At 38.1% G+C, this 23,047-nt stretch overlaps 1 protein-coding gene across 1 annotated transcript; it reads right to left on the bottom strand.

Annotated features, from left to right (window-relative positions):
* Nucleotides 1-2,101: 2,101 nt before the first annotated feature.
* Nucleotides 2,102-10,094, bottom strand: SSR2 (SWI/SNF and RSC complex subunit Ssr2). The gene is made up of 4 exons (XM_051209087.1): nucleotides 9,868-10,094; nucleotides 8,806-9,013; nucleotides 5,093-5,170; nucleotides 2,102-3,566 (listed from the first exon to the last, which is right to left on the bottom strand). Exons 1-4 carry the CDS (start codon nucleotides 10,032-10,034, stop codon nucleotides 3,480-3,482), a joined length of 540 nt encoding a protein of 179 aa, XP_051074510.1. The 5' UTR covers nucleotides 10,035-10,094; the 3' UTR covers nucleotides 2,102-3,479.
* Between the last annotated feature and the right edge of the window lie 12,953 nt (nucleotides 10,095-23,047).

Raw genomic sequence — 23,047 nt, 5'->3', positions numbered from 1 at the left:
GTGGCGAGTGACCTATAACTCAAGATGATAAGTGTCTGATAACAAGATCGTAATTCAGCATTCCTATTTTATCCGAGATGAGACTGTAAATGTATGATTATTATCTATAATATTCGTAACTAACTGATTATTAGAAGTGACTGATATAGTGACACTGTAAGTTTTTGCGGTTGATTTTTAAGATATGTATTATGACTGCTTTGATTGATTGAGATCATGAACCGACGGATGTTAGACCACCATGGAAAACCTGGAAGCACTGGACAGCCGTTTCGTCTTACTGTGGGACTCCTGAGCAATGCGCATCCACGATCCCTATTGTGGGATTTGAACCCAGGGCCTTCAGTCTCGCGTGCGAACGCTTAACCTCTAGTGAAAAGCCATGACCAGTGGAGCTAATCCGTGTCGGATAGAGATAGGTATCGCGCAATTTCGTAGATTTTTATGTTCGATTCCATATTTATAGTTAATTGATGATGTTAAAATAAATCAGTGAATTCATGTCCCGTTATCGAAAGCGAAGAGAATGGATTATTTGTTTTCATACTTTATAAATGATATTTAGCTTGCCTTACTGAGACATTGTATTCTGCAGTTCCGACAGTAAACATTGGAAAGATTTTGTCTTATTATGATCCACACTTATTGATACAGGATATAATCTCTTTGCTGGTTTCATATTCGATAACAAATTGATTAAGCTTCTTTTGCTGAAAGCGTGTGGGCATTAGTTTTTCCAAAAGACAAACTTTAAGCTACTATTTCCCCATTTCTCTCTATGGTAGACATACTAATATTTCATTAATTTTATTGAGTGTGATTTATAAATGATCAAAATTTTGAGATTTATATTTTCTCCATTTTACAATAGATTTAAACCTTCAAAAGTACCCGGAAGGTTAAATAGAAAGCGTCACCATAATGCCAGAGTAATTTATTTTAGAATACATCAAATTCATCACTGAATGTTTATATACACCGTGTAAATTTGGAATACTTTTGTTAAAAGGTGTATGTGACAAACCTGAGAACTTATCCCTATTTGTAAATGAAGAATATACTACTTGGATAAGTGAAGTAGTATGACGGAAGTAGTAAATCATTTGAAACGGTGACGGATAGGACCCTAAAATTATACTCAGTACGCCAAGACAATAAATACATTCATAGTCTCATCATAAAGAGTCCATGTTACCTACACTACGTTTTCTATAGATCTTCCAACAAAAAATTATTAAACCCATGAATCACAGAGTACAAGAACCAAGAGTCACTTGAAGTTAGTAAAAACGCATATTTCAAACCAATAGCGAGACCGAATAAAGTAATCAGACGATTCGAAATATGCAAAATCGTGGAGAATCACTGTTCAGGTGAATGATTTGGATGGAATTTCATCCGCCAAACTGTATGGTTTGATCATGGAGCTTTCATTGTTCTTATGAACATCATCAGCCTAAACTACAGGTATGTGTGCCTGGCCCTACGTTGTAGCTGACTGACTGACAGGTAGAGGAGGTTATTGTTGACCTTCAACCTGTCATTACCTACCTCGTTATTTTGATTGTGCCTTTCTTTGATATGATTCTCGATCCCATATTTGTCTGATTTTTCTGAATACATCGCCTTCGTTTACATCAACGTCATCGCCACATTCAGTCATTACTGATTGTTAAGGTAGCCAATGTAAAGTTTTGTCGTATTAACTTATTCATTATTTTTGAATTTCTAGTGAACACAACTGCTAAAGCAGTCACGTAAGGCATAAGCTTCTACTCAAAAGTGACACTCATGTCGGTACAACAGAGATATAAGATAAATTTTATGAGACGGTTTATGATTTTACTGATGTCCGAAACTTGACAGATAAAGTAAAATACGAACTCACAACGGAAACAATAGCCACATCTACTTAATTCAGTAGTAAAACTGACTGAGAAAATAAAATCAGGAAACTACGAATATAATCCCAACAGAGTAGATTCTCGCGGGTGGTCAACGTCTTCAACATCAAATGTAAAGAAGAATTAAAAAACAAAATCTCATTCCTAGATATTTTAATCAGCAGAATAAACATAGGATCACTAGAAACGCAAGTATACAGGGACCTGTCACATAGACCAAATACTAAACTTCAGCAAACAACCAACGTACAAGCAGGATTGTGTACATTCGTATTAAAAATAAACAGAAAATCTCTATATCTCTCACTAGGCAAAAACTGAACCGATCGACCAGTGAGAAACCAACCCCAGAAATCCGAGAACGGACAGTCTTGCTATGTGAAAAGCATCTCAGAGAACAGATATCTTGAAACCCTAGGAATTCAATGTCACCAAACCGATGTAACCGTTTCAAACCGAAAGATAAGTTATTATTAGATCAAATTCAATATGGTAGAACACTTCACTCCTAATTGCTTACTATTATATACGTATACGCGGAGGTACTACCAGGGCGCCCACAACGAAAATAACCTGATCAAGGGATCGATTTCTGAGCCTTTGATATATAGATCTAACAGACGAAACAAGAAAACGATACTAGATCCAGTTCCATAGCAGCAAGTGACTAAAGTTCATACGCCTTCCGTTTCCTAGGGGTCCTAGAGCTCATACATATCACTATTATGAAATTATTCCTTTCCGGCTCTTGTAGATGGGCCAGTTTAGGCACCGAACGTCAACTCTTCTTACTCTCACTTTCGTTAAAACATCCCCCCAACATGTGGCGGCAGTGAGTACTACTTTCCAGGAAGAGGTCATGAAAGCATTGAGGTATGGGATCATTTCAAGGAAAATGAACACTCACTAACTTCGGAAACACCAGGTCGACAGCCAAATATACGGCAGCTAAAGCAAACAAATGCAAAACCATTTACAAAGTAAATTGTACCAATCGAGAAAAAAAATACTAGACTGAACCCCTTCTTCAGTTACTCATATGCGGACTAGGAGTGAAATATATGTAATCATATTAACGCACGTATACAATTACGGGCAACAATCCAAGCGGAAAACGCTGAAATCCAGGATCAAGAAAATTTTAAGGATTTCTAGAACTATGGTATTCAAACCAACCGGTAGTCAAACATCGAAAAATATTCGGTCCGCTAAACCATACGAAAAAGGTTGGTCAACCAAATGATCAGAGACCAACCGAACAAGGCAGTCAAGAGTAATACGAAGACGAATGTAAACTTCCTCTTCGTCTTCTCGTTAAATCAATCCGAAAATGTTAGAAAAATAATCAAAACGAAACTGAATCAATCCATGCATTGGCCGAAGACTGAAGTTATTTACTTATTATGCTTTGAAATACAATATAGTATGTCCACAGTATTACTAGCATACGCTTTTCTATTTATTTACCAAATACATTTCATACTCTTTAAATACATAACATACATATAATGGATGCAAAGAAACAAAATACAACGTGAGAAGAAATATACAGATGAAGAAGAGTACTGTAAAGAGCTAGTATTTTGATGCACTTGAGCGCCACAGCATATATGGTATCAGTAAGCACGGTGTAACAAACAAAGCGAAACCAATCCACTCAATCTGTTGAAAGAAGAAAAAGAAAAGCAACACAAATACTGCTGTATATTTATGAAACCACTTTTCGTAACAAATAATTTTAGAGAATTCCCGGTAAACGATGCAAAATTTTGAGACGAATAACTATTTGTGTAAAAGTAAAGTGTCATCATAAAGTGGAGCATTTCATTCTTACACATGATTACGAGTTCTCATACCGAGATAATCAGTCGATAAGCCAGTCATAAATAACGTAGGACGTGGTATGAATCTATTTCGATCTAAGCTGCCGCATCTCATTAGCGCAGCAAGAGAGGAACTTGACAAGATTAAAAGTGAGAAAATAATATCAAATAAAGCAGAAAGTGAACTACAAGAAATATAATCCACGTAGAACAAGTGGGATTGAAGAATGAATCCATCTGGTTACATACCTAAACTTATCAATACGAACACACCTTTAATAAATTGTTTAGTTGAAGTATGCAAATGAAATTTTATTGTTGGGACGCAGTGGATTCGTTTTATTAACGAAGTAGAATGGCACATAGTGATAAAATGTTAGATTAAGAATAAACCTTAATTGATAAAATGAATTCATTTTATTCTGTGAACATACTTTCAACTGTAATTCAAGTTTTTAAATGCGATAAAATGACGATAGAACCTTGAAAATACTTGCTTTCAAAAACAAATGAATTCAGAATTCACTTTATATTAAATGGAACGAGTACACTGAACGTCCTTAATTTCCACAACGAGACTATAATTAATGGAACCAGTCTTGGATTTTGGCGCGAGATTTATCCATACAATTGCCAAAATATTAATTTGGCATTATGGCTGATGTCCATTAGTGATGGAAACCATAAATCTAATTCCTAACCCCAACCATCAACAGTAAATCTTAATTCTAGTTCCTCACCATAGTTTATAACCCTCACTTGTTCCTAGCTAGTAGGTGGACATTCTCAAGGTCAGTTAACGTCACTCAATGGTCGTACATAAATTATAGTCTCACCATTTCTACACTTTTTCAGTACATTTATTCACTGCGTAATATATTTTAGATGTAATATGGTATATGTTCATTGATGACTGTCATAATGTACTGTGGACATAAGTTTTACAGCTTTAAAAATGATAATATTTGATTGCGTTATCTACAGAATAATCTTAAATGAAATTGTTAGCGGAATTTAGATTGGATTAAAGCACATAACATGCAGAATTATGTTGGGACACACTGATTGGCTGTTTCTTAACCAATCAGCGCTAGTGGATATTTGGAGAAGACTCTGAAGTCTTCTCTTGTAAAAACTATAAATATACTAATGATTTTCTTATTGTGCTTCTTACTTCCATCTACCCTTGTTATTTGGAAGTTTCATTCCTGCTCAACCGTCTTATGATTTGGGGATTTATCGAGTATCTAAGAATACTAAACAATAGGAATAGCTGGGTCATAATAAGAGAAATTATAACAAATTAAATGAAGACAAAAAGGCCATAACATATATTGTACAACGACCAGTGAAAATTTTACTAACTGTATGAGAAGTGAAACGCTTGTTATACTCCTTCAGTCTGTGAATTGTAAGTAGACCAGGTGCAGAAGAATACAAAAACTACAGAAAAAAAAAATAATAGCGTGTTTTTATTTGGCATGTGTAAACATTATTTTATTTCATATAAAAGGTTAACCAGTCACAAGAAAAATGTAACTATTAGAACAATTTCCCTCTACATTCGATGAAAACTTAAGAAGTATGAAGGGTACGGGATCTGGTCCTGCTTATTAAAGTGCTCTCACATTTCGTGACTCAACACACAAGCGCTAAACAGACTACAGGTATATTCTAGGTTGCTTTACTGTTAGCTAACTTTATGACAGTATCTTGTGATCTGTGCGAGATGTTAACTTATGGTCGGAGACAGACCTAGTCATTCTGTTTTCTTCGTTAGATTGATATTTCATGCTATACTTGTTGACCAAGCGCAATAAGGCCTTTAATGACATTTTAGAGTATACTAGTCCACACAGTATTTGTCCTAGCTTTTGAACGGACTTTCATAACTGAGACACCATGTGACAATTTAATTACTTTTACCTATATAACAAATCTATTCTTTCCAAAGGAAGAAGTCAAGACTTTCAGCACATACCTCTTAGATTACTTTTTATTACTTAAACACATAAACAATGGTAAAAAGAAGCACCGAATAGATATGCGACAGACAAATCATTCGATTTGTGAGGGCTAGGATACTGCCCGGGTGCCCAAACCGAAGTAGGTGGTTTTCTTACGGGCCACATCTGGAGCCTTCGACGTAAAGGTTCAATCAACAAGGCAGTGAAGCAACGTAAGGAGATGTAGTCCCATGGTAGCCGGTGACCAATAATTGGTTTATACGCCATTTGTCCCCTCTGGATCTTGGAGCCCATGTGAACCATTGGTTTGGGATCAGGGTTTTCCAACTCCCCTAGGTGGACTCTTAATGTCCACTAACCCGGTTAAGGCGCCGGACATTCGGTTTTCGTCCTCTCAGTTTCGTAAACAACACCCCCGCCACGAGAAGGCAGTAATTAGGACTTCCCTGGCAGAGGCTATATACGCGCGGCCATGTGAGAGCATTTCGAGAGGATGAGTGGACTCTCCCCACTCTTAGCCGTACCAGGGCATTTGGGGGCATTCATATTATACATAAACATTGCATGTTTTCTTAAAAATTCACTCTCCGTGTTCATCAACCCGGTTAAAGCGCCCGACATTCCCTTTTTGTCCTTTCACTTTCGTAAACAACACCCCGCCACGAGAAGGCAGTGAGTAGAACTTCCCTCATACGTCTATGCCCTTGTAGTTCTACATTTTGTGTGTACGTCAGTACGGTTACTATTTTATCCGGTTACTGGTTCTTTGTGACACTACATATTATCTATTTTCAATCATATTAACGCTTGTAATAAGCAAGATTCTGAGTTGGCACGTTCTTCTTCTCTGCTTCGCTTTTCATCTTTCTATCTGTCCGAGTAAATGGATGCCTGAAATAAATTCATTTGACTATATTTATTTGAACACATAAATATTGGTACAAGAGGGCATCAAATATATATGCGCCACACAAAACAATGAGAATTCGAAGAGAAAAAAAGGAAGGTAAGGAGCGTAAAAAAAGAAAAAACAGATTGGTGTAAGGTAGTGTAATAATAATAAAAATAATAATAATAATAGTAATAATTTATTTATTTATTTGAACACATGAATATTGGTACAAGAGAGCGCCAATATATATGCGCCACACAAAACAATCAGAATTCGAAGAGAAGTAGAAAAAAAAACTAAGGAGCGCAGAAGAAAAGAGAACAATGACGAAGAGATTGGAGTAAAGTAGTGTGGTAGTAACGACGGAACGAAAAGGTACAATCGGAAGAAATCTTTCAGGTAAAGGAGACACAACCACTTTTTATGAAGAAGGTAAAAGAAGGTTACAGCAGGATCGCCACTGGCTTCTATTCTGAGCCATATCTGATAACGTCTCTAGCCACTGTGTTGCACCATCTCTCAGACCCCAACCAGGGAGTCGTGAAGGACCGACACAAGCCAGTCCTTTGCAGCTTTCTTTCATACCACGACACCATGACATGCACTGACCACCTCTCCGCCTCTTCCAACCAGTCCCAGTATCAACAAATAATGCACGATGTGGAATTCTCTGGGACGACATTCGGAGAACATGTCCAAGCCACTGAAGTCGGTGTTTCAAGATGGTGACACCAATTGAATTATCATCTCTGTGCCCGAACACACGATGCCGAACCTCTGCATTACTGACATGGTGTTGCCACTGAATGTCAGCAATCCTTCGGAGACAGCGATGATCGAACACAGAGTCGTCTAACGTCCTCAACTCGGAGAGGCCAGGTTTCACAAGCATAGAGCAAAACTGCTCTCACCGACGCGTTGTAGAACCGAACTTTTACAGCCAGACTAACATCACGAAGGAGCCAAAGACGGCCCAGATTGGGTCATCCGACTAAACTCGTGTCTACTTTTTTATTACTGCCGACATCCAAATGGGATTAGAATAGGTAAAACATACGAAATCAAATGAAGAATCTGTGCTCATGGTTTATTCATCGTTCGTTCGTTTGATCAATAGCAGAGCTAGACAAGCGGGCCTAAAACATCAACTGTGTTGCCACAAAACTAAGTTAGATTTTAATAATACTAAACATTGGTCTGGATGGTTTGTAAGTATTTGTAAATATTTATACTTCGTCAGTGTTTTTCATGTAACCAGTAATACAATCGAATGTTAGTCAGTCAGTCAGCTACAACGTGGGACCAGGCATATATATGCATCGGTCCAAGTTGCCATACCTCATTAACACAACAAGATGGACACCAGATTCATAAAAGTAGTTAATTCAGAGGTGGTAATATATAAAAGAAAGATTGCAATAAGGATATAGTACAGGAAGAAAGAATTAGTTCGTAGAAAGAAAGATATGTAAGGATTTTAATCTCTTAGTTTAAGAGAAGACAGAGAGTGTATACACCGACGCCATTGTGGTCGATTCTGAGCCATGTCACCAAGAGTCTCCAACGATTGGTTACGACAGTCACGCGGACCCCAACCAAGTAGTCTGCATCTATCAACATGGCTCAGACCAGAAGTTAGTGACTTCAAGCACTGATGCCATGTTTTGGTTTGGCCACCCCTAACTTTCTTCCAACCATCTCCAATACTGGATAGCATTGCACGTCGTGGTAATCGGTATTCAGGCATACGTAACATGTGGCCCAATCATCTCAGTCGATGAAGATTCACAACCTCATCAACTGATTTACCATCATTCCCTAATACCCTGCGTCTAACCTCACATCGAATGTTAATGATGAGAATATTTGTTTTTAATGTATCCCCTACTTTTTGCTAGATTCCTTAGATTTGGTTTTACTGAAAACTTATGAACCAATATCGAGTCATTTCAAGGATGTTCATCTGTTAAAAAACTTTTATTAGATATTTCGACAAGAACGTCATGAAACTACATGTAACCCTGAGAAAAAATCATTTTAAAAGAGCCAAAACTTTTCTAAATACCTTACACATACTACGAGATGACGACACCTACTCTATGCATCAATCAGAAGCTTAAAACACGGAAACGAATGAAACAGTTAAACAGAATAATTATACAACAATGTTATGGAAGTTGGAAATATAATACGCAAACTAGCAAGAATTTAAAACTTACGGAACTTTTCTGCAAATCACCAGATTTGTAAGTAATTGTAGCACTAGAAAAATTATGGACGCCATTTATTTGAGGTTTGAGGATTAAGACATGAGTGACGTTCGAGGAGGCAGGTATAACAGCCCACCGAGCAGAAGGGCTCCCATGAATCAGCGTAAATTCTGTTTCGGCAAAGATATCAAATAGCTCAACATCTTTGGCAGCGCGGCTGTGTAGAAGGACAACAGCATGTGTTTATGTATTAGGGGACGACTAGGTATAACTATAATATTAAAAAAAATTAGTCTGTCCAAATGCAAACATGGAAAGAAAACCAAGTAAAAGCAACGTAGTTTCGACCTGAGTTAGTCAAGAATGCGTCAAAGGCCAATATGAACAAAACAATCACTTAATACGGATAATACATAACTCCCGAAACAAAATAACTAAAGCTATGAAAACCCCAGAGGATGATGTAAATGAATGAATAGACTACTAAAACTGAACTGATTACACTTTTGTACTTAATACCAAAAAACATAGTCTCAAATCGATAGAACCACTGAACCACGAGAAGCGAGGTGGCAGTTATAAAGCGTTTACTGCTATACGCAACACTCCAAAGCTAATGTAGGATTCGCTCTTTTTTCCTCACGTTCAGTGCTTTATTAATAAAGCTACTTTATGGGTTGAATTCAATCTTTACCTAGTCAATCGTTTTCTCAACCCTCAGATTACATTTCTCCTACAGTTGTCAATATCCTCAATTTATCCTATATTTACGAAAAGTAGTTTAACTTCCCTTCACAACTAAATCAACAACAAGAAAAATGCAATAATTGAGACTAGTATTTCCCCTGAAACAAGGCGAACCGACTGTTCCAATAATATACCACCTCAAAGAGAACGCATGACCCAAAAGGTGGCCCCAAGTATGAAATACACAACTTTCATATGCTGTTTCCACACTATTTCAAAATCCTTAAAATATCAGCACAATAGGTGCAGCATAGAGAGTAAAATTTAAATGTGTAAATTTACTTGAAAACAATGACTTGCGAGTATAACGACATTAAAACTCACGACTCATGGAAATTATATATTGTATATAGAATAGTGATTTCTTTTTCTTGAAAGACGAACTCATTCAAGATTTCCTTGGAGACAGCCAGTCGGACATTGTCCACGGAATCTGAAGACACCAGGACAACCAAATAAACAGCCAAAAGGATAGCTAAACCAAGCTTCATCACGTTGAACAAACTTCAAAATACCCCCCAAGCAAGGTGCACTACGTGGCAAGGTCACTCATGTGTAATACGATAATACTTTTAATGTATAGAAAAATGCAATAGAATGAATATGCTCCTAATCAGCCTCTCTGTCAAAAAGAGGTAAATTGACAACATTTTGCGTTCAAATCTTATAGCTTTCAAGAAGATTGATTTGGAGGTGTGTTGTCATTGTGTTTATTAGATCCGAGTGAGAATGGTAAGAATAGGGATTATGAGGACTAATCGAACGGCATCAGTGAACTCACAGGGCTTCAGGCCACAGAATGAGTGAGGCATTAAGCCAAATGTGTGTGGATTCAGTGAGATGTCCATGAGCCCTAACCAAATAATTCATCAGGCTGAACCATTTCTAAGTGAGACGACATATCAATGAACATCAGACAGTCTGTCGAACAATTTCAAGGTCAAGGATGACGTAAAGATTAGTTGATTGAATTCCATGGACAGGAGTTTTCGGCAGTGGTTCCGCCCTGTACACTTGTAACGTTTTAATACTAATGTGTGATGTTTACTACTGAGATTACTCTTGCTAGCCAGTCATTAAGAAGGTCGATTAGCCTGGTTACACAATATCCTTCAACTAGCCGTGCTGCCAAAGATGTTGAGCTATTTGATATCTCTGCCGAAACAGAATTTACGCTGATTCATGGGAGCCCTTCTGCTCGGTGGGCTGTTATACCTGCCTCCTCGAACGTCACTCATGTCTTAATCCTCAAACCTCAAATAAATGGCGTCCATAATTTTTCTAGTGCTACAATTACTTACAAATCTGGTGATTTGCAGAAAAGTTCCGTAAGTTTTAAATTCTTGCTAGTTTGCGTATTATATTTCCAACTTCCATAACATTGTTGTATAATTATTCTGTATTTGATTATCTCATCCGTTGTTTATGCTCCCAGACTAAAAGACTAAGCACCTTGCGACTGACTCATCATTATGTGACTACCTGATCTACATGTTTTCACATCGTAGTCATATCACCGTCAAACCTATCTCACCCTATCGGTGAAGTCAGGAGTACTCTTTTGCGAGAACCTCCAGTAGTAAGTACAATGTAAGAAATGGAAAAGCATACTTTGCACAAAGTCAAACGAAATAAATTCCGTGTGACCACTTATGCATGGCTAAACCGTGTAATCTTGATGTTTCCACACTGACTGTAGTGAACACTTACTATTCTTCGACAAGTATTCGTTGTCCAGTGTCTTTTCTTCGAACACAGTAGTGGTCCAGATTTCTGGTTTATTTATGGCGATGGTTCAATGTTAGTTGGTTGTCACTACAATCGCCAATTTAATAAACGTTGAAAAACGTTCGGTCAACCCTAACCGCCGATCGATAAAAATACAGGTAACATTCCGTAGTTGGTGAAATGTCTAGTGATGAAGGCTCAAAAAGAGTACGTGCATGACATCTAATAAGATTATAATAACTTATTTTTTATATCCTCATCTAGTTTTTGATTTCTTCACACAAGAATGAATAACACGACGAAGTTCTGGTGTGGTGTTGTATGTTGAATGTAAATCACGCTTATTATATGTTCGGCTTCTAGAATCGTGTGGTTAGGAACAAGTACCACTACACCTTCACCCCAGAATTGCAAAAAATAATGTTTTGGTGTCGTTTTAGACACCATACAAGGACATTGCTACTGATCTTTCCATACTTTACATTTACCATGATTGCTCTGTTTGTTACTTCTTATCTGAATTCCAGTCCATACCTGACGGTAAGAGTACGTTTGGAAAGCTTGGGGATTATATTTCATACATAACTAATACCTCAACTGTAGGTTAGATTTTCTTACAACACACCAAGGTACGTTGGTGATACGTTATACCTTACAAGTAAAACAATATGTGGTCGTAGGATAATTTTTTGCACCATTTAGTGTGGCGAAAAACGTAAATTGTATAAAATGCGTTGACGAATGATAACGATAGTTTACACGGCAACTGAGTTGCACAGTCGTATTTGTACGATAAAATACGAAATGCAACAAGAAGATAAATTGCTAAAGAACACAACAAGATCATTCGTGAAAGAAAAACCATGCCTCTGACAATCAAATGACATAATGATCTAACAAGTTGACCGCTCAAAGGAAGACAGGTAGAGTCAGGCTGTTAAGTAGCACGTAATTAAAATTTTCATACACAAACGCACGAATAGATATCAGAAGACCCTATAATTGATGTTTAACCTACTGGTTCAATAGTTTGCAGTGAAACACCAGAATAGCTCGAGACAGTAATCTTCGAAATGTTGCAATAACTTCACCTATTAAGGCACTGTCTCAATAATTTGGCTTTCATCACATACGACAAGTCCATATTAGTCTACATAATGACACGGTATGGAAGGATGAAATGCAAACACTGTCACAATTGATTGATCACTGGGTGGTGATCAATCTCATGCTTGTCTAGTCCTTAATAGTGCAGATCGAATGCTATCGTGATTACATCTCAGTCCTACAGGAGGTTAGTCACGGCTCGGATAGCTCAGTGGTAACGTCTCTGACAGTGAAGCTGGGTGACACGAGATCGAATCCGCCAGGGAGCACCAGTTCCCTCAAGATTACAGGTACACCTTGCTGACGAGTGCCAAGTAGCACGAAACCCGGGTCCAGGGTTTCCTGTTGACTACCTCCAACCACCATCTAATGCAAACACTGTGGTAGGAAGGAGTTCATATTACATACTGAAGAACTGCCACAGTATGGACAAGACTTCCCTTAAATGATGTGTTTGCTGTAACTTGATTTGATCAAGATTAGAGGACATCACATCGTCTCAATTTTTTACTTTGTCGAACACAAACAGCCAATATATTTTTCCCTAGGATATATATATTGATGACATAAAACTACACAAAGAAATGGTATCGGCATCTATGTCTTGCAAGTGTTTGACCTACAAAGTAATTGAGGTAGGAACTGACAATCATGCGATGAAATAAGACACATACCCCTTACTGAAGAATATAAACGTGAGACTTTTAAGGTAAGCCTGTTAAGCGAAAGAATCTTCTATTCTGTCCACAACCATTTGAACCATTTGAATGTGTAGCATGGCGTCGAGTCGAGATTGACTATGAACGCCGCTACCAAAAAGCACGTGCCAAAATATCTATAAAATCCCCCGGAAGCCAAGTATCAGAAGTCAGTTAATGGACCAAGTCGAGATATATTTGCTGGCGATCTCGTGGTATCGAAAGGATACCGAGATCGTGCCAGGAATAGTACAGGTGGAAGCAGGAGAAAGGAGTACGTGCGTACCGTACCAAAAACTGTGGAACAATGATGGAAGGTAATGGGAGCACAAAATGGCTATAACTAGCACAGTTGAACAAAAGCACATTAAAACAAGAACTGGTACGGTTGGTTATAATAATAATAATAATTTTTTATTAAACCAGTCGTGTTCTCGTGATAAAAGTGAGTCACTACGAATCATCTATGGGAGATGCTCTTCATAAAGTCTATTCCTCAATTCGACATTGTTACTTGAGGATATGCCCTTATATGGTAGCTTTAAGCGACTACTAAGCTGTATGTTTTTGGAAATCACCTAACGTGTTGGTTCTGGTATCGTAAAATGGATGAATTTTCATATTAATAACAGCATTAGACAAACAGAGACTATATTGTCATCAACATTTGTGAAAGATATGATAAAATAGCTTATATATAGACGGTTCATTTTGATATCTGCAGGCATACTATGAAAAATTCAGTAGTCGTTAAGTTACTGCGAAAGTTATGTAATGCTTTAAAACATGCAAATTACAGGTCACACTGAATGTAAATATGACCTTGTCCTAGTCTTATTTTGGATTATGAATTCCATGTTGACGACACCATAGTTTCCTTGATTTCGGTATTTAAGACATGTAGGTTCATACCTTATTGCCATGTTTTGCGCAATAACATATTGTTTTTCTGGGCTTTTTCTATCGCGAAATTTTAGGAATTATAATATATATATATACTGTCTACAAAGTGAACTGAATCGCTACTAACATTTAGGAATGTAAATCTAGACTTGTAAAAGTTCTCTATCTATATTTACAGTTCTGTATCGTTTTATCAACTTATACTCTTTGTTTTCAAAAATTCGTTTTCTGTGTGTTTTTCGCAGTTTTCGACATGGAAAATCAATTGTGTGTGGTAATATCAACTCGCCCTACTAACAATCTGATATAGGTCAGTAATTCTTGAAAAGTTTGGTGTCCTTTACTCTCGATGTTCTTAGGTCCTGTAAGCTAGATGATTACGTTGGAGGAGCGTTCACTGTCATTCTGGATAACATTGTCAACGCCCACTTGATGTAGGAGTCAGCGTCTTATTTATTACACGATTTTTCCCTGGCAATTTCGATCGTGACTGGTTATTCTCATGTGTTTTACCGTCCTTAGTCATCTTTGTGTTCAAGTTGACTGTTTGACCGGGTTGTTTTTTTAACCTTTTTCAAACGGGTTAGTAGATGGAGTACAAACTGTACCCATTGATTACTGAATAATTTAAATCCTATGCTCCCAAAACTTCAACGATCCGAATTTTTGACGTTTTCCTGGTTAAATTCACGTTTGTATTTGTCCATTCGCATGAACATCGGTGATAGCGCATCGTGTCGTTTCACTGGTAGTTTGCGTTCGTGTTTGATTAGGTGGAAAGGGGATCTATTTTGTCCTATATGATACTTATCACAATGGAAAGCATCTGTTTTATAGGTGGTTTTGAGTCTGTCTTTTGCTGTTGTATCATTTGGTCTGCATGAAATAACATTGTTTACTTCTAAAGAGGTACTACTCGTATTTCAGAATATTTCTACACTTATGCAACTGATTTTTGCAAATTTGATCGCATCACCCGTTTAAAATAACTAGAATTTCGTGTAGCCCGTTTATGTTTGCTTCCTTCAATCTTCACTTTAGTTTTATTGTTACCTTTATGTTATGATTTCTCTTATTACTCAGTCAGTCAGTCAGTCAGTAACAACGAAGAACTTCGTTCGTACGTACATCAGTTCGAGTTGCCACACCTCATTAGCACACAGATGTAGTGGCCGATTCAAATCCCGTAGTGGTAGAGGTAATAAGAGTACAAGCAGTAATCGGGAAGATTAGTGTTTGGAGATGTTATTTAAAGAGTATAATACAGCGAAATAAATTTGGGAAGAGAAAAAAAGCAGACAAGGAGGAATAAGGAGATCAAAATTTGGGAGAACACAAAGAGTGGATGCACCTGCGCCATTGCAAACGATTTTGAGCCATGTCATTCAAAGTCTCTAACCATCGGTTGCTATCATCTCGCGGTACCCAACCAGGTAGTCTACACCTACCAACATGACTCAGTCCACTTGTCAGTGACTTCATGGACTTGTGCCATGTTTTGGTCTGGCCGCCTTTAGCTTTCTTCCAACCTACTCCTACACCACTGAACATCGCACGTCGAGGCAGTCGGTCGTTGGGCATACGTAACACGTGTCCCAGCCATCTCAACTGATGAAGTTTCACTACGTCATCAATTGATTTACAATCCTTACCTGGTACCCGTTTCCTAACAACTGCGTTACTCGATAGTCCCAGAATATACGACCAATATTTCGAAGACACCTATGATCAAATACTAGTGACCTACGAATATCCTCTACTCTTACCGGCCATGTTTCACTGCCATAAAGTAGGACGGAACGAACTGTTGCGCAGTAAACCCGTCCTTCTCTTATTACTACCCAGCTATTTCTATTGCCTAGTATTCTTGAACACCAATTCACTCGACAAGTCCCCAAATCAGAACACGGTTGAACAAGAACGAAATTATATTCCAAATAACAAGGGTTGATGCAAGTAGGAAGCACAATAAGAAAAAAACATTAGTATATTTATGGTTCTTACAAGAGAAGACTCCAGAGTCTTCTCCAAGTTTCCGCTAACACTTTAACTTTCGCTGTTCCAATTGTGTTCATATTTATCCATTGCCAGTTTTGTGATTTTGGATAGACATATTGTTGTTTCCGTTTATTTATATTGCGTACAGATCGTAATAGTGCATGAGGCTTCAGTAGGCGGCTAATAACCAGCCTGTCGGTTTTCATTGTTTCTATTCATGTTGATATGTATTAACCATGCTAAACATTTGTTGTTTAGCTTGTATTTTATCTACGAGAGTGTATCGTTAAAACTATCCCACGATTTCCGGTTTATATCTGATGTTTAAGTTAAAGTGCAGTTCTTGCAACACTATTGTGTATTCCCTTTTTGCCGTACTGTTTTTAATCCTATTATCATTTCAGAGGGATGCCAGAGGAAATCAAACATCTTTGGAGCACTTACTGATGGGTAAGGTGCTTATACAATCGTTTCTTGTTTGATCACAGCTTTGTTCACCTTATCTTGAATATATATTCTGAAACATTATTTATTTAGTTTCTTGCATATTGTATTCCAGGCAGAAACAGACTAATTGTCTATGCATTCTTAAGTTCTTGTGTATCATACTCACCAGGCCTAGTGCCCTCAAGCCACTCAACTTGATCTACCAAACAAGGAATCTTACACTCACGCTCTTTGCGGAAGATAATCACTGGATATTAGTCATCGGTACTAATGCCCAACTTATATTTCAGACCGTCAATCTCATCAATCTACTAAGTTCCTCGCCCATCAAATTTAGTATACGGTTTTTACTAAAGCTTCCTTCTGCTTTTACTACTTTAAATGTTTCTGACATTTTTATTAGCTGGCTGAAGAACTGTTAAAATTTCTCTGACAATATCTACAATTAGTCCATATTATTTCATTGTATAAGTGTGCTAATGATAATAGGCATAGTAATGCCAAACTAGTGATTTACAACATTCTAGAAGTATAACAGTGGTGCTGAGGTGACATAAGATCTCAATGAGATTTTTTTGTACAGCTCAGAAACAGAAAGTCATCTTGAACTTACATAGTAGTATTAAAAATGCATGTAATATATCTATCGCTCACGTAATAACATATCCTTCATATTATGTAAATATTAGGTTTCGATATATTAAAGGCTCTATAAATATGTTATACAATTATTACATATAGCCGTATGAGTTACGTCAACGATCCAATCAGAGCTGCTACCGTGGCTCATTGGTTGAATCTGTTTGTAAAGTCAACGCAGTCGGGCTATAGCGGTCAAAAAAATTGGTCCGCAAAATCCCACCGTGCTAGCCAAGTTTAGTAACGAGCGGTAAGGTCAAAAACAGCAAATTTAAGATTTTACTGAGTCATACTGCTAACTTTACTAAAGTGTAGTGTCAATAAAGTACTTTTTTGTGAATGACCAACATCTTCAGCGATGCTACCTTCACAGCAACGAGAGGGTGGCTTTAAACAGATTAACCCTAAAAATAGTATGCCTTTTGTCATACAAACTCCGCCTGTAGCTCTTCTAGAGTTACTGCCGGTCCCAAGCCCGGGTAAAGGAGGAGGGTTGGGCATGGGGTTAGCGTCCCCATCCCGTAGAAAACTAACTCGCTAAAAAAACGCTTACCAGAAAAAATAATTCAAACCATTTTAACTCTGCCCTGAGAGTTAGAAGGTCTTCATTTAGAAGAATTATGACGCTTCATGGTGAAAGCCGAATTCCTTCGGAAGCCACGAGGCCGATGCCCCTTCTAACAACCAGAGCAAAAATTTTTATAGGTACATGGAACGTTAGAACAATGTGGGAAACCGGGAAGACCAGCCAAATAGCAACGGAAATGAGGAGATACAACTTGGCAGTACTGGGAATCAGCGAAACCCACTGGACCCAAGCTGGACAGAAAAGGCTAGCTACGGGAGAGATGCTGCTATACTCCGGTCACGAAGAGGAAAATGCTCCACACACACAGGGAGTTGCTCTTATGCTGTCCAAAGTAGCACGAAATGCACTTGTAGGATGGGAATCCCACGGATCCAGAATCATCAAAGCATCATTCAAAACAAAGAAGGAGGGGATCTTAATGAATATTATCCAATGTTATGCACCCACCAATGATAGCAACGACGACATTAAAGATCAATTCTACGAGCGGCTGCAGTCAATCATAGAGAAATGCTCAAGAAAGGACCTCACCATTCTGATGGGAGATCTAAATGCCAAGGTCGGAATAGACAACACTGGATATGAAGATATTATGGGACGACATGGACTGGGAGAGAGGAACGAAAATGGAGAAAGATTTGCAAATTTGTGTGCATTCAACAAATTAGTCATAGGAGGCACAATATTTCCACACAAACGTATACACAAGGCTACGTGGATCTCACCGGACCACACTACAGAGAACCAGATAGACCATATTTGCATAAAAAAATTCCGAAGGACAATGGAAGATGTGAGAACCAGGAGAGGAGCTGACGTAGCTTCAGATCACCACCTAGTTGTAGCCAATTTAAAACTGAAGCTAAAAAAGAACTGGACAAGTGGACAAACAGCAATACAAAGGTTCAATACAGCCTTCCTTCGAAATACTGACAGACTCAATGAATTCAAGATAGCTCTCAACAACAGTTTCCAAGTCTTACAGGATCCACTGAAGGAAGAAGAAACTACTATGGAGGACAACTGGAAACGTATCGAAGAAGCATTAACTTCAACGTGTCAAGAGGTTCTCGGTCTAAAGAAACACCATCATAAGGAATGGATCTCTATAGAAACACTGGACAAGATCAAAGAAAGGAAGAACAAGAAGACAGCAATTAACAACAGCCGAGCACGAGCAGAGAAAGTCCAAGCACAAGCTGAATACATAGAAGCAAACAAGCAAGTGAAGAGGAGCATTAGAGCCGACAGGAAGAAATACGTGGAAGAATTAGCAACGACGGCAGAAAAAGCTGCTAGAGAAGGAAATATGAAACAGCTCTACGATACAACGAAGAAACTATCAGGGAAATACAGTAAACCAGAGAGGCCGGTCAAAGACAAAGAAGGCAAGCCAATCACTGAAATTCAACAACAGCGAAACAGATGGGTAGAATACTTCGAGGAACTCCTGAATAGGCCGGCTCCAATGAATCCACCGAACATCGAAGCAGCACACACAGATCTTCCTATAGATGTCAACCCACCAACGACGGAAGAAATTAGAATGGCCGTCAGACAAATCAAGAACGGGAAAGCAGCAGGACCCGACAACATACCAGCTGAAGCACTGAAATCAGACGTCGAAGTAACCACAAGCATGCTTTACCCTCTATTCAAAAAGATTTGGGAGGAGGAACAAGTGCCAATGGACTGGAAAGAAGGACACCTCATCAAGATTCCAAAGAAAGGAGATCTGAGCAAATGTGAAAACTACAGAGGCATTACACTACTGTCAATACCAGGGAAAGTCTTCAACAGGGTGTTGCTGAACCGGATGAAGGATGCAGTAGATGCCCAACTTCGAGATCAACAAGCTGGATTCCGAAAGGATCGGTCGTGCACAGACCAAATTGCAACACTACGGATCATCGTCGAACAATCAGTTGAGTGGAACTCGTCACTATACATCAACTTCATTGATTATGAAAAGGCATTCGACAGTGTAGATAGGAGGACATTATGGAAACTTCTTCGACACTACGGAGTTCCTGAGAAGATTGTCAATATTATCCGGAACTCATACGACGGACTACAGTGCAAAGTAGTGCATGGAGGACAGCTGACAGATGCATTCCAAGTAAGGACCGGAGTCAGACAAGGCTGTTTACTCTCTCCCTTCCTCTTTCTTCTGGTGGTCGACTGGATTATGAAGACCTCAACATCTGAAGGAAAACACGGAATACAATGGACAGCTCAGAACCAATTAGACAATTTGGACTTCGCAGATGACCTAGCCCTCCTATCACGTACACGTGAACAGATTCAGATAAAGACAGCCAATGTAGCAGCAGTCTCTGCATCAGTAGGCCTCAGCATACACAAAGGGAGAACCAAGGTCCTCAAATTCAAAGCGGAGAACAGCAATCCAATCACCCTTGATGGCGAAACTCTGGAAGATGTAGAATCCTTCACATATCTGGGAAGCATCGTCGATAGACATGGAGGTTCAGATGCAGACGTAAAGGCGAGGATTGGCAAAGCAAGGGCCGCATTCCTACAATTGAAGAACATATGGAACTCAAAACAACTTTCAACCAATATCAAAGTGAGAATCTTCAATACGAACGTCAAGGCAATTCTACTGTATGGAGCTGAAACTTGGAGAACTACAACAACCACAATCAAGAAAGTACAAGTATTTATAAATAGCTGTCTACGCAAGATACTCAACATCCATTGGCCGGATACCATCAGCAATAGCCTTCTGTGGGAGAGAACAAACCAACTTCCAGCTGAAGAGGAAATTAGGAAAAGACGATGGAAATGGATAGGACATACATTACGCAAATCGTCAAACTGCATCACGAGGCAAGCTCTAACTTGGAATCCTGAAGGGAAGCGGAAAAGAGGAAGGCCAAAGAACACATTACGTCGGATAATAGAAGCAGATATGAAAAGGATGAATTACAACTGGAAGGAGCTGGAAAGGATTGCCCAGGACAGGGTTGGATGGAGAATGCTGGTGAGCGACCTATGCTCCTTCACGAGGAGTAACAGGTGTAAGTAAGTAAGTAAGTTTTGTCATACAGATATCAGATACTGGCGGGAAACTTTAACAGGTATGGAGTCGACACAACGGAAACTGTTTAAAAGGTATGGGTGTACATCCATTGTCGGAAAACTTCTCTGTGGGTTATATGGTGTTACTCTTAGGTGGTTAAAACCTTTAACATTAATCCGCCTTTTTAGTTCGAGCCGAAGCGTCAGGTATTTACATTTGCATTAAGCGAATAAAATAAATTTGACTTCCCTGAAAAAGGCTGTATAGAGTCATTTCGAGTAGGGAAAATTGGTGTCCACTTCCAATCTTGCTAAGGCCTCTGGAGAACTTCATATTCCACTGTTCGAAAAAACGGACTAGCGTGGTGTTCTGGATATTGTACAATCACGTTCATAATTATCTTAAAACATGAAGTGTTACCTCTCCCATTCTGTGTTTATCGGCTCATTTTATGATAAATATCTTGTTACACTGTTTTATCCGGCTCAATATCGTTGTTTAGTCTCAATCCTTTCCTTAACTTCAAGTATTAATTAATCTTCAAAAGTATGTTATTTTCAATATTTAATGACCAGTGCATTTCTATAGATAACACAAACTGCTCCGACGTTCAATTATGCCAAGATGTTGATAATCAGTTGCAAATTTGTTTAACAGAAGAGCTCAAATCCCTACATTCGTCCTCAGAAACACCTCCCAATCATTCCCATTATTCTTCTCAGTTAAACGCAGTCAGTCATCCAGCTCATACTGTTTCAAACCAAATATCTGTGATTGGTTCAAAAGACCAGACGTCTAATAGTACCGTTGTTCAAGACGACAATTTTGTAGCGGATATTGAACTAATTAGTCTTACCAGTCAACGACAGTCAATCCCACGCTATCGTCTTCGAGTAGATCCATGCACTGCCTTCTTAGGTTATAGAAACAAGGATTTTAGATCTGCCAGACGAATTACTCGTGACTTTTCTAGCAAATATCCCTTGCCCAAATCATCATCCGAATTAGCTACAATAGGATACATTAGTTCTTATACAACCAATACTCTCAATAGAACAACTGAATTGAACTCAGAGGAGGACCGTTCTGAAGGAGAAGACGAAAACGACGACACTCTCAGTTTAACAACAGAACAGATTGAAAATACTCTTGATTATTTTAGTAAGCAGATTTTTTCGATTTGTTTGTTTGCCCAAGTTATCAACGATTAAATCCAATTATTTAACTTTTCGGAAACGTACTTTCCAGGATACTCTCTGGTCAGCTTAAATTACGCAAACAATATTCTTTAGCCATAGTTTAAAACAAAATCCTGTCTTTTTAGCATCTGGAAGTATGGCGTGAGGTGTGTACTTTTTAATGTAGTTGTTTAATTTAAATCTATGCTCAGTTAGTAGAAATGTATTCAGTTTATTTAAATGATTTAAAAATCAAAAATATAATTCATTAGGAATACCACACAAATCCTCTGTAAAATGCTTCTAACTGAAGTAGGATTGAGTCAATGGAAGGAAAGCAACTCCAGTCTATGCAATCAATGGCCCTCATCTTGAGTTTAGCACATATGAACATACCTAATGGGTGAGGTCTTTTACATGGTTGATTTACTGGAAGAAGTGATTCACAGTCGATCAAAATTTTTTATTATCAGTTATATTTCTTTCCCAACCAACATTCTTTTTTTCTGAGTTTCATTTCCTGCTTCACAGAATTTATATACTTTCGCACACGGTTTCATGTTAATGAATTATTTTGACATTACTTGGTTTCATAAAGTGATGTAAGTGGGGTAGAGTGCCAACCTAAAATAGCTGTTGAAAGGTCAATTACTTATACTAGTTAATTTCAACCCTTGGTGGTTTTGTTATTTCTTGTCTTGACTGAATAATTTTTTTATAGGTTTTTTATTATAATGTGACATCGGGTACCAGGTAATCTTATTAACTTTTATTGATTGTCGATAATGTAAATAAGCAGTGAAATCGGAAATTTTAAACTTAAATATAAGCTTAGTCACATTTGAATCACTTCGTTGGTTCCTTGTTTAACGTTTTCCACTCTAACACACTTGCTGCATAGAGTACCTCTTATTTCAGTATGTGTTAGTGTTATCATCTTCGTTGGTTCAGTTAGTCACAACTTTTCCACCCATAACTAACTGGTCACGATGCCACATATACGTTCATTTCTCATCCACCTCTAAATCTTTACCATGATATTATTTCAAACAGTTCATCCCATCAGTCATTCGTTTTGAACTATATCTCTCATGTTTGGTTTTCCAGTGCTATTGGCACCACTAGTTCAACTTCTTTGTTTTTATTTTGTTATTGTTTTGATTCAAACTACATA

This window comes from Schistosoma haematobium, chromosome 1, assembly GCF_000699445.3.
Source record: "Schistosoma haematobium chromosome 1, whole genome shotgun sequence".
Lineage (NCBI taxonomy): Eukaryota > Metazoa > Platyhelminthes > Trematoda > Strigeidida > Schistosomatidae > Schistosoma > Schistosoma haematobium.
This window is presented reverse-complemented; position numbering and strand designations above follow the sequence as displayed.